This window comes from Heliconius melpomene, chromosome 6 (genome assembly GCF_056956725.1).
Source record: "Heliconius melpomene rosina isolate 202511_hmr_F chromosome 6, ASM5695672v1, whole genome shotgun sequence".
Taxonomy (NCBI): domain Eukaryota; kingdom Metazoa; phylum Arthropoda; class Insecta; order Lepidoptera; family Nymphalidae; genus Heliconius; species Heliconius melpomene.
The window spans coordinates 7,861,507-7,874,580 of record NC_140394.1 but is presented as its reverse complement, the minus strand read 5'-3'; the positions used below and the strand labels follow the sequence as shown (position 1 = coordinate 7,874,580).

Below are 13,074 nucleotides of genomic sequence, written 5' to 3'. Positions count from 1 at the left end.
GGAAAAGTGGCTTTTCATTTTTCGTGGGAATTATTTTATAAGGTTCTATGTTAATTAAAAGAAAATAAAATAAGACATTTTAGTTATAAATAACAAAAAACGAAATGTTTAATTTCATAAAGTAAATTACATTGACAGTCATCACATAAGAAACACGTCAAAAATTACAGATAGGTATATTCTAAATATTACAATTAAGTGTTTCTTACTGGGAAAACACAATAAATGTAATGGTTCGACATTTCAAAATTGTACAAAAAACTAAAATAAAATAAATAAAAAAAACTAAAATGTATATTAATAATTAAATAAAAATAGGTAATTTTTAATTACGATTTTTTTATTATGTAATATGTAATATTTTCGTAGCAAAAAAATGTTGTACAAAAATAAAATAAAAAAACTTTTTTATAAAGTATAGTAATAATTATTAAAAACAATTTCCAAAAAAAAAATACATTTATATTAAAACTAATTACGTATTTATTATATCAAAATTCATCGTTTGTGGTCCGCTTGCCTGAAGCGTTGAACTATTAACTAATAAAAAAATATGCTTTTCCTTCTGGTGCACGCAGAGAGTTCTTTGTGTTAAGACACTCGGTCTGATTTCCAATAAAATTTACGAAACCCAACGCCGCATCTTTTTTACTAGGGCGAGGAAATAAAAATAATTCATTCTCCCAAGTGACATCTCGTATATAAATTACAACTAAAAATATTTAATGACACGTAAATAAATTAATGTAAGTAGCATTGAAGTAACAATTTCTCCTATTAAAGCTAAATTTAACCTAATACCCAAAATTAATCGTACACTATAATGGAATCACTAAGATATTGTAGTAGCGTGACTTTATTTATCTGAAACAGAAAAAAAAATAATTAAATTAATATTTAAATATACACATTTACTGCAACAAGTTCAATAGACTGTAAAGACCACAAAGCACTTCGAAAAAATATTGTTTTTATAATTACAAATTGTCTATACTTCTATAGCAATGAAGTTAATGGTACTTAGAATAGAGTTTAAAAAAATATTAAATATCAGATATGAATAGAATAATCAATATTTCATTAAACAAACAAGGCACAAAAAAATGTATATTCAGATTAATAAATAAATAACAGTGTTGTTATAGCGGGCGAGGCTGTGAGCGGGTCGCTAGTGAAAAAAAAAATATTACTATATATATATCAAAAATAACAATTCTTGTTACCTAACAAGTTTTACTCACTCACTAAGCCCGGTACTTTCATAGCCCATAATAATGTGTGACTACATTTGATCTTCACTTGTTCTGAACCATCGAACGCATTCGATGTGCTGACTATTCGACCATACTTTAACTGTTGCTTATCTGTAAAGGGAATAGAGTAATACTTTTTTAAAAAAATCAGCTTTTTAAAAAATCAGCTTCACGCTGTATCCCGCATACAGCAGGGTAGGCAGAGGGAACGTAGTGTTAAGACACCCCTTTCCACACTTTCCGCCAAATTCTGGAGGTATTGCGTGTTGAATGGCGGAACTCAACGCCGCGCTTTTGCCTCAAAACTTTTAAATAAAAAAATACTAGGAAAAAATACTTGGCACAGCGTCAGTAAACGCGACGGTTGTGAGTTCGATGTCCACTTGGGAAGAATGAATTATTTTCATTTCTTCTATCTGATAACAAGACAAAGCGCAGGGTTGATTTCCGCAACTCCACACAATAGGTCTCAAAAATTGCGCCGAACGTGACGAAGAAGAAAAATAAATAAAAATTGATTAACACTAGTATATTGATTCACTTTTAATTTAAATTTCAAATAAAATTTACCTAAATTCCATTTTAATCCACTTGTAGTAACACTTTGGCAAGCTTCACCTATAGGAACCAATGCGCACCAAGCTTTTTTCACTCTTCGACTTTCTTCTGGAACATTTATAATATGGTCTCCAGGCTCCAGAAGCCAGGATATTGAATCGTCCGAAAGAATATACATTTTAGTATGTGGTTGAAATAAATTCATCTCCTTTACTAAGTGCAAAGTTTGAATATTGCCTAAAATTTGATCAATTCTTCCTGAACTTTGGACTATCGCGATGACATTGTCAAGCTGCAAATTAAAAAAATAATAATAATTTAACAAGAAAAAATACTGTATAAGATAGATTGTGTCTGTAATAATTAAATTAATTGCAAATAAAACAAACGATGACTAAACGAAAAAAAAAATAATTATGTTACGACAGACGTTGCAGAGAAATAAACAATTCACTGTCCCTTTTTTCTCAGTATCCTCCTATCATCAAAGCTCATTTATCTTGTTAATATGATATTTTGCATATATATTATTTTTTAATATAAAATGCATGAGGATCCCACCGATGGTATGTATGAAGAGGTTGATGACAGAAGCGGTAGAGGTACGCAGAGACCATAGCGCTTGGCGCTTCGTTGTCTCTGGCTACCCCGCTAGGGATACAGCATTAAGCTAAGTCAAATTATGGCAAGTTCTATATAAAACAACTTTTATATCAAATCTGACCTTGGTTTGCCAATATACAGCCAAATGATAATGGCGCGATTATAATTTAGATAATCATGTATTGTTATCAGTAATGCAACTAATAGCAGAGGCCGGAAAAGTAGGTGTGTATAAATAAACGACGATATTCAAATTTTGCTACTTCATACCCCCTCTCCCCCCACTTTTTATACCCGGGGCTTCCCATGTGGTCTACGTAATTGATTCTAAAATAATTAATTGCAAGTATCCAATTGTACACTTCTTAGATCATTCGGTCGTTTAGTTAAAATGGAACGAAGATCCTTTCCGTAATTTAAAATATGCATTGGTGGGAAATGGCTGTTAGATACTACGTGAAAATCAAATTCGCACAAATCAAAAATTCGGCGGAAAGTGGGGAACGAGAATATCTTAATGAAAACGGAGCGTCTAACACTTCCCAGTCCCAGGTTCCCTCTGTCTATCCTGCTATGTGCGGTTTACAGCCTGAAGCTAAAAAAATCATTAAATATTTCAAACCTTGTTAGAATTTGTATTTTTGCAATTTTTGAACTTCAATATAATAATGATAAATTGAGGCACTTTCAGTTTATTAATTGTTAATAGAACCAGCAACACTTACTTGTGTATCAGTCTCTTTGCAGTGGCTATTTAACTGCATTAGCGCTTTCGTGAAATCTGTATGATTTTGATCTGGAGTGTGTATTGCCTGAAATTCAATATATCTTATAATATAACAAATATTTAAAAAAAAATAAGTTTTCAAACCATGCAATATGACCTTATACGCCCTTACATCTTAATAGTATAAATGCCAAAGTAACCCTTTGACTACCCATATAAAATTTAATAAAGGATTAATTTACATAAATATAAGTTCCAAAAATATTCTATCCATCACACATAATAAACCTACATTATAAAATTATGTAAAGAGTATGGTTCAATAAGACAAACACCTATAAGGAGTTGTCTACGAATGCTAGTTTAAATCTTTAAAAAAAATGTTAGCTTGTAAATTACATTCAAGTTCATGCAATTACTTAAGTCAGAAAATTAATAAACTAACTAACGAATACAGAAAAAATGTCTACCAATTAATTTTAAACATCCTATATTCAATATTTAAGGTAACGAAGGAGAAGTATCCTTATGGAATAAAAACTAAATACCTGATTACTATCTTTATAATTTTCTAGCTCTACCAAGCCTCTTTCTCTAAATAAGATCAACTCTTGTTTTGAAATCAAAATGTCTATAACAAAGAAATATTCAATTTCTACAAGCAAACTCTAATTTACGTATATTTTATTAAAATTATGTAATTATATTTCATTAGTAATTAAATTTAATAAAGTATAAATATAAATTAATAAAGTCAATCTAACTAGCAGATATTAATAAAATAAAATAAAAAAAAATACATACATATATCAGGGAATTTTAGGATAAAGATTGTATAAGATTAAACATACTTTTATCAAGGCCCATATTTTTTATGATTCCAAAGATAATCTTATTATCTAAATAATTATTGAGCATCATAAAAACCTTCAAGTCAAGTATCAAAGAGATTAATAGGAAATCATTATTTATATATATTCTTAAATTATTTAATGTTGATACATTTGTATAAATATTGTGTGTAATATCTAATTTCTGTTTTATGAAATCGAATATGTTCTAATATTCTACTTATAATATAGTATTGTACAATATCTATCAATAGTCTATTAAAGTTTATTACAATATTGATAAATATTCGCAACACAACATAGATGTACTATGAACTTAAATAACCTTTATGAAGAACCAGGAAATATAACTCTGAATAATGAATGGCATCAACAACAATTATTCAAATAAAATAGATAAATTTATTTATTTTAGCTGGTCGTGGTGCAGTACTGACTAACTGGTGTGACTGTAACGCGACGGTTGTGGGTTCGATCCCCGAACGGTTGTGGGTGTCAAGGCCAGCGGCATCGAGTTCTGCCACTCAACACGCAATGCGTCCAGAATTCGGCAGAAAGTGGGGAACGGAGTGTCTTAACACTAAGTTCCTTCTGCCTACCCCGCTGTGTGCGGGATACAGCGTGAAGCTGACTTAGATAAATTTATCAAATAACTCGTTGGTGGTATTGAATGAAAATACGGATCATCAATCAATTACATATCAAATAAATGATATTGAGAAATATAATGTTGTTCTATTGTATAATACAAAGTTACATAAAACCAGTTTTAATAAAAACTTTTAGATTTATTAAAATTAACGTCTGAATTTTTCGAAAAATAATTGGCTAATCAAATACTACATGAAGCGTGAAGTGCACGTCACCGATAAAAATTAAGAAGAAAAATATTATATGATTTACCAACTCTTTATTGGCTGTAATTTATAGTACGCAAGAACGACGCTCTATGGCACACACTAAATTATTGAATACGACAAACAACTATTGAGCAATATTAAATAACAGGCAGGTGTTTCCTTTTGTTTCCTAATAACATAATTAACATATGTTACAGAAAACTATTGTCTAAGTAAATATTAATTAAATAAATAAATATTTATTTCCGAACAGAATAAAGATACATAATATATTGCTTAATTTGCCGGAGCCGGATTTTTATTCTGGTAAAAATAAAAAAAACACTCTCAAGTCAAGTTATGAATAAAAACGGCATCTTAAGATCGATCTTAGACTTGACAGCGATTGATAAATACCAGCCTTAATTTTCTAATTAAAAGCTAGCTAGCTAGCATCACTTAAAATATTACTGTCTTTTTAGACTTTTATATTAATAATATTTAAATTATTTAGGTATACGTAGGTGTAGTTTGATTGTATGTTATAATATATTTAGGTACTATAACAGTAGTTATACAGGAATATTATATTCATATTGTAATTAATGTAATTGTGTAGTAACAATATGAATATCATATAAATACGAAAATAATTTTAATTTAAATAATTTACCTTCCACCATTCAATACACTTTGTAAGGCCCATTTATTAATCGCTTTCATGTCTGGAGTTCCAACTTTAGATTACATTTATAGATATATATATTGATCTCAGATTTAAGAGTGGTTCATAATTATAAATACGAGTCTGAGAACCAATATAATCATTATGTCATTGAAGCTTATAAAGATAACATGATAAGCCTTTAATATTTTTTAGAGCGGAATACGATTACGATTGATAATATAAACGCGCGAGCGATAATTTCCGTAAACTTAAAATCTACATATGTATATTATCATAAGTTCTTGACCCTGACCTACAAATAAAATGATATTTTTTTATTTTCATAATTACATGGAGCCCACAAATATTTGTAGATTTTATTCCCACATTAGAATTAAAGGAGGGTGTTAGGCTTAAAAATAAAATGGAAAAAAATGACTTAAATCAATTGAACAATTGTTGTTTTTTTTGTTATTCGGAAATAGTAAAAAAAATATAACAGGAAAGAAAGAAATGAAGCATTCATGTGATTATCACTTTTCAAAATACAAAAGTAATCTACAATCATGCATATTAATCAAGGTATTTTTATAACTATTTGACTTCATGATATTGTTTTATTGTTATTATAAAAAAATATACATTTACAATAGATAAAATTATGTTAAATACACTTTCTTAAGTTTCTGCAAATTTCATAATGACATTAAGTATTATTTCAGTTTATTCAAATAATTTTGAAAAAACAATGACAAATAAATGTGACCTCTTAGTAGTGAGTGGAGGAAGGTTATTGACAGCAGTGTTGGCAAAATTTTCATATAGAATGTTTTGCCAACCTATAAAGAAATATTTATGATACTTTAAAAAAAAATTACTACTTGATAAATAAGTTAGTGTATTAAATTGTAAAGAAGATGATAAAAATAATATGAAAATCCACATTAAAAATTAGTTTGAAAAAACTTATTTTATCTGTTGAGTGTAAAATATCTTAAGTAAGTATCACCTTACAACCTTTCTTTTTGTACTTTTCTAAGACTTCCTCTGTGATAGAATCAAAATCTCCCGTAATATAGTCTGGTAGCTTCATTGTTTTTTGTAAATTTTCAGGTAAAGTATTCAAAAATTTATCCCAGTGGACTGTTCCTCCATCAACTGTCATTCTAACAGTTGCTAAAATGATGAAAAAATATAATATATAAGAAAATAAATAGTATTTCAGTTTTCTTAATTTAAAGGAATTTTTTTCAAAAAAAAAAATTTTACATTAAATTACATACAAGAAAAACAATCATGCTGAATGACTGAATGTGAGAATGTGACAGCTGCCGCAGTCAGGGGTTCAACAATTTTAAACTTGTCCAACAAATTAAAATGTGGTAAAATTTCTCTCTACATTCCTAAAAGTCTCTGATGTTTGTCTTACTAGAGGAATTTATTTGAATTGAACTATAAAATAAGTATTTTTGGAAATTTCTCTGTAAAATTTGTGTAAATAGTGCAAAATATATAGTTAGAATATATATTCACAAAAAGTTAAGTTAATGAGAATATTACTTATTTTCACTCCAACTTTGTTTCTGGTTCCAACTTAGACTCTGGTTCCTACTCTCATAAACTGATTTCAAAATTTTCATTCTGGCTGTGGTTTTGTTAAATTACTTGTGTTACAATAATATATAGTATATTTTATATAATAAAATATACTATTTTATATAATAAAATATACTATTTTATATAATAAAATATACTATATATTACTTTATTGTAGAATACAGTTACAATTGAAAAATGTACAATTTATATATAAAGAAGGAAATAAGAAATTAATTTGTATGAATACAGTTTGTAATTAAATAACTTTTTTCCTTAGTGTATAGTAAAGTACAGTAAAAGTATTGCACAATAAAGTATTCATATGAATAATATATTTATTCACTTAATAAGCTTACCATTATTCCAAAAGCCTCTAATAAAGTCTTGGTTCTGAGAAATGGTCCTGTTTAATACAAGAACAGCATATTTTGTATCGAGTTGGTTCCGAATAAACTCATAAACATCCCATTTCCAACATTTAACCACATTATTTGTGTGACAAGGACTCTGCTGTAGATAGAAGATATTTAATAGTTTATGTACCTACAAAAAAAAATTATTAACTACAAAAATTAATTACAAAATAAGGGCATCTAAAAATATATGCATTAATATGATAAATTTCGATATTATAAAGCATGTATTTTTTACTTTCACTTTATATATGTAAAATCAAGCAATTTAAATGATACTTAAAATACTAGTGAGCTGACTACAAACCTTATTTAACATTCCGTTGGTGGACATTGTTTAATTAAATTTATGTTCTAAAAATATTTTTTATTAATTTTAGACAGTATATATTTGTACAGAAAAAATTAATGAGAACAAATTAAAAATTAAATTATATAGCACTGATCACAGTTCACACACTTGTCCTCGTGACATTGTCATGTCATTACGTTTCGACAATTTGACATATTTCATCATTAGATTCGAAACCGACGTCCGAGGCAGTGTGGAGGTCACAAAATACTTAAAGATGTCAGATACCATAAATCAAATAAGTACTCATGATATCTAATTTTATTACACAAACCAAATATCCTAGTTTTTTACGAATGTTGTTGAAGGGGTAGGAACCAGTTACCGTAGCATTTATTTTCTATTCACCCCATATGATTTATCTATTGACCCTACAAGATCCTGAATAGAATATCCAAACTTTTCTTGTGGAAAACGATATTTTAGCTTAGCTTATCAATAAATATGATACAAAATAAAATGATGAAAGTGATTTTTACTCCTAGACCCACTTTATAATTAGACTGAGATCCCAGGGCCCCCACCTCAGTCGTACTAGCTAACTAACACTATTTAAGTAACTATCTAACTAACCCTAACTTGAAAATGGGGCCGTTTTATGAGTACCACGTAATAAGCGTACGCGCTACACACCTATATTAAAGTAGAAACGTTCATTTTTTTTATGGAAAAGGACAAGGCAAACAAGCGTTCGGGTCATCTTATGGTAAGTGATCATCGCCGCCCACGACCCCGTGCAACACCAGCTACAGGTGCGGTGTCGGCCTTTAAGGGGGAGATAGACGCGCTTTTTGAAGGTAGCCATGTCATCTCGACCACTCTCTGAAAACACTGCCGCGGGTAGGCCATTCCACAGTTCCGCTCGCGTGGAAGGAAATTCCTACAAAATCGCACAGTAGTGGATTGGAACGTATCCAGGTGGTGTGGATGATATTTCATTTATTTATTTATTTATACGCCGACTACGCCGTAATATTTTAATTTAATTTTGGTATTTTATATCTCGAAATACAATTTCAATATTTAGCTCACTTACTTATATTCAGAGATAATCTTTATAATGAGCATTTACATCTTTCAATGGCAACATTATGAATATGTCAAATTTGTTGTGACTTGTGATTTGATATTTCAGATTTATGATTATTAACTGATCAAGATCAAGAATTCTATAAAATACCTTTATTATAGAAATTACTAGAAGAATATTACAATGAATAGATTATTTGGCAGAGGGAAGCCTAAAACTCCTGGGCCAAGCATCACAGATTGCATCAGCAATGTACGTAACATTGTTAAACAATCGCAGTATAGTATACGGAGTGAATCATCTTTAATGCAAAAACATGATTTCAGGTCGATAGCAGAGCAGATAATATAGAACAAAAAGTTCAAAAATTGGATACAGAATTAAGAAAATATAAAGAGCAAATGGCTAAAATGAGGGAAGGACCAGCTAAAAATTCTGTAAAACAAAAGGCAATGAGAGTCTTGAAACAAAAAAAAATGTACGAACCTTTTTTATACATTTACATTTTTAGTTAATTTATATTTAAATAAGTTAACTTATTTAGTTAGTTAGTTCAAGTATTCAACTTAAGCTCCATCAAGAGTTTTTCACAGAATGTTGTTGTGCTTCCCTGGTCCAAGTAATCTCATTATTTACACTTTGCTAAATAATGATGTATGTAAAACTAAAGTTTTTCAAAATAGAATTTTTGCACTGTTACTTCTTATTTATCTCATATTTTGAGGGAGGGAACAAAAATAGTTCATAAATAGATATATTTACTGGTTCTTCACTGTTGTTTTGGACAATTTGTTAGATAATGGGAGGAGACTAAAACTATTATTAGAGTAGTTCAATATTACTCAGCTTTATTACTGTGTTATTTAATTTTTAAGTTTTAAATATTTAATAAACTAAAATTGTAGCTTTTTATTTAAAAAGTATTTTTTATTAAAAAAAATCCAGTCAAGTGTGAATCATATTCTTCCGCCAAGGGTAACATACCAATTTCAGGATTGAAGGTCAACAAGAAGTACAAGATATAAAAATATATAATCCTAAGTTTTTGGGGATCTGCACTCATATTGTACGAAATAAATTACAATTAAATGTTTGTTATAATTTTTTCCAGAAAATATCTATACATTTCCACTTTTAGAATTTTTTCTTTATTTATATTATCACATTCATCACAAACTTGTTTCTTTTGTATGATATTGTCATGATTATGTTTTTAAGTTTCTATTTCATATACTATGCAGGTATGAACAACAACTTGAAAACTTGCGAGCTCAATCTTTCAATATGGAACAAGCAAATTATGCAACACAAACTCTCAAGGATACTCACGCTACAGTATCTGCCATGAAAGATGGTGTAGCTTCAATGAAAAAGGAATTTAAAAAGATAAATATAGATCAAATTGAGGTTTGCATCATTTGTACTTTTAAAGAGAATAATAAACTTAATTTTACACTAGGTTATTTCGGCCTATCTGGATATATACAGGATATAGCATCAACCACCAACATAAAAAAAAAATCTTTTCATGCTTCACATGCTTTAGTTCTACACTTTTCTAAATTTGAGATATTATGTGTTGAGTGAATGAACTTGTATTGAGTTCTGTCACACTTTGTATACCAGAGAGTGAAATTGAAAATAATTCATTCTCCTAAATTGGAATCAAATACCTAATAATAATAATAGTATTTGCAGTCAGATGCTGTCCGATTTTGCTACAATAGCCTTCAACTTTTACTATGTTTTATTTAATAATGAAATTAAATGATAACAATATTATATAATTTTTATGGTGTAATTTTTATAGGATGTTAATGATGAATTAGCAGACATGCTTGAACAAGCTGATGAAGTACAAGAGGCACTTGGTCGTCAATATGGTATGCCAGAGATTGATGATGACGAGCTGGCTGCTGAACTTGATGCTTTAGGTATCTACCAGTTAATTATTTTTTGATTAAAATAACTTGACATTGTTTTGGTGTTTGGTTCAATTCACAAGTGAATGAATTATTATTTTAATTTCCTCTCTCTAGTAATAAGAAGCTACTGAGAACGCAACGATTGTCACTAGAGGGCATGAGTTATTTTCATTTCTTCACTCTGGTAAGAAGGCAAAGCGCTCACGCGACTTTTGATTCCACCATTAGACTGAGATCCGACTGTTGAATCCTGCATATACGAGTTTTTTAAATTAAACCTATACTAATGAATAATACATGATTAGTAGAACAGATTACACCTGGGTTGCCTGGAAGAATCCTGCCGCAATCACCTTTAATTACATTTTTTCTTAACTCGTTTTTGGAGAAAATTGCACCCATACGTTTTTTATATGAATCGCACATCATTTGAAAGATAATCGCATAAGGAATTGGAAAATTAAGGGTTGCCAGCTCTCAGTCTGCCGCAAGTCTAGGGTTGCCTGGTTTAAACATGTCACTAAATGTTAATAATTTGCACTCATGTGTGTTTTTAATGAATTATATATCAAATTAAAGCTTATTTTTTTCTAAACACTATAAAATAGGGTTGCCTGGAAAATTCCTGCCGCAAACAGGGGTTGCCAGCGTTTGAAATATTTTATTCCGGTTCCGTTTGACTATGAGAATAGACGATGAAATGCGCGGTCTGCCTTATGTTTTAAAGTAAAATATTATATAATAGAAGGTCAATCTTAAAATCAATGTTTATTCTAATTGTTCACCTGTTAAATTATGATTTTATTCATATTAAGTACACGCAGAAAACGTGAAGGCAGAAGAAATCATCTTTATTTTTCAAGTAAAATAATGAATCTATAATATTGAGTCTTTGCAAAATCTATTTTCTAAATACTAATATTTATTTATTAATTTAAATTACCATTTTGAAACAATTAAATTATCTAATTAAATAAATGTTTACAAATATCGATCTACTGTAAACTATTAATGTACATACATATACATCATGTTCCCTTAATATAATGAAGGGTGACCATTATTGCGGATATTTTTTTTATTAATTATATTGAAAACTACATTTCAATGAACGGATGTGCGGTTCATATAAAAAACGTATGGGTGCAATTTTCTCCAAAAATGAGTTACGAAAAAATGTAATTAAAGGTGATTGCGGCAGGATTCTTCTAGGCAACCCAGGTGTAATCTGTTCTACTATTCATGTATTATTCATTAATATAGGTTTAATTAAGAAAACTCGTATATGCAGGATTCAACGGCCGGATCTCAGGGTACATTGGGTAACGACGTTTTTTTACAGTAGGGTTTTTTCTGACTACCTAAAAAAAATAAACATTGCGCCCACTTTTTCTTACAGGTGATGAAATAGCCCTCGACGATGATACGTCTTACTTAGACGATGTCGTCAAAGCTCCCGCAGCGCCTGACAAGGAGCCGGGCGCGGACAGCGTTAGAAATAAAGATGGCGTCCCAGTCGACGAGTTCGGCCTGCCTCAAGTACCGAATGCTGCGCAAACGTCACGCTAACGTCTGTCAGCTGTCAATATGCCGCCATTTTATTTTAAGTGTCATCTTGAATTTATAATTATTTTTTAAAATAGTTTTTATTTATGAAATAAATTTATTTGTCGTAGCTTCAGCCATTACTTTGGCATTAAAATTCTCAAAATAATTTGCCTCTTTATATATAGAATAAGAAAAGGATGAGTCCGAAAGTAAATTTATATCTTATTGTTTAGACCATAACATTTGCTGGGCATCATATATTATTAAATAGGTTTAATAATTTAGCACATATTTATTCTGTTATTACAGCGCAACAAAGTATTAAAATTATTCAAATAACTACTTTAATAATTGTATCTTTCATAATTAATTATATTATCTTATTTAATGATATTTGGAAGTTGTCGAGTTTTACGTCAAATGGTTTCATAGAAAATATATATTGAAAATGTTGTTGCTTTAACGTTTGTCACGTGTAAATGTAATCTATTCATGTTTCTAATAAAATTTATAAAAAAATATTTCGCTTAATTTATTGTCTTCGGTTATTTTTTAAAAAATCGTTTGTTGTTTATTAAATATAATTTTAATCGATATAATGTTCACATTCTTCTCGTTTGTATATTTTTATTTTGAATTGTAAAAAAATAATAATAGTCTGATCAATAATAGAGATTAATAAAATCAAATAAGGAGGGCAAATTAGCCA

At 29.2% G+C, this 13,074-nt stretch overlaps 2 protein-coding genes across 6 annotated transcripts; one reads left to right on the top strand and one right to left on the bottom strand.

The window, feature by feature from the left end:
• Positions 1 to 84: 84 nt before the first annotated feature.
• On the bottom strand, positions 85 to 8,018 carry LOC146538328 (thiamine pyrophosphokinase 1). Of its 5 annotated transcripts, none has more exons than XM_085186650.1 (8): positions 7,818 to 8,018; positions 7,454 to 7,640; positions 6,516 to 6,674; positions 3,690 to 3,772; positions 3,140 to 3,226; positions 1,824 to 2,103; positions 1,224 to 1,364; positions 85 to 864 (listed from the first exon to the last, which is right to left on the bottom strand). In XM_085186650.1, exons 1-7 carry the CDS (start codon positions 7,842 to 7,844, stop codon positions 1,234 to 1,236), a joined length of 954 nt encoding a protein of 317 aa, XP_085042776.1. In that variant the 5' UTR covers positions 7,845 to 8,018; the 3' UTR covers positions 85 to 864; positions 1,224 to 1,233. The 5 variants fall into 5 exon arrangements, with proteins under 5 accessions (XP_085042776.1, XP_085042777.1, XP_085042775.1 ...); XM_085186651.1 differs by having other exon boundaries at positions 1,242 to 1,364; positions 7,454 to 7,607; XM_085186649.1 differs by having other exon boundaries at positions 1,242 to 1,364; positions 7,818 to 8,017.
• Positions 8,019 to 8,955: 937 nt separating this feature from the next.
• Vps60 (vacuolar protein sorting 60) lies at positions 8,956 to 12,893 on the top strand. Its single transcript, XM_085186654.1, has 5 exons — positions 8,956 to 9,144; positions 9,219 to 9,370; positions 10,134 to 10,299; positions 10,703 to 10,826; positions 12,217 to 12,893. Exons 1-5 carry the CDS (start codon positions 9,076 to 9,078, stop codon positions 12,384 to 12,386), a joined length of 681 nt encoding a protein of 226 aa, XP_085042780.1. The 5' UTR covers positions 8,956 to 9,075; the 3' UTR covers positions 12,387 to 12,893.
• Positions 12,894 to 13,074: the final 181 nt, after the last annotated feature.

Coding starts and splice junctions, on each gene's coding strand:
- LOC146538328 (XM_085186650.1), bottom strand. CDS start 7,844: ATGTCCACCAACGGAATGTTAAATAAG. Junction 3,773..6,515: donor AGAAAAGTACAAAAAGAAAG/GTTGTAAGGTGA, acceptor TCTTTGTTATAG/ACATTTTGATTTCAAAACAA. Junction 2,104..3,139: donor GCAAAGAGACTGATACACAA/GTAAGTGTTGCT, acceptor TTTAATTTGCAG/CTTGACAATGTCATCGCGAT.
- Vps60 (XM_085186654.1), top strand. CDS start 9,076: ATGAATAGATTATTTGGCAGAGGGAAGCCTAAAACTCCTGGGCCAAGC. Junction 10,300..10,702: donor TAAATATAGATCAAATTGAG/GTTTGCATCATT, acceptor TAATTTTTATAG/GATGTTAATGATGAATTAGC. Junction 10,827..12,216: donor TGCTGAACTTGATGCTTTAG/GTATCTACCAGT, acceptor TTTTTCTTACAG/GTGATGAAATAGCCCTCGAC.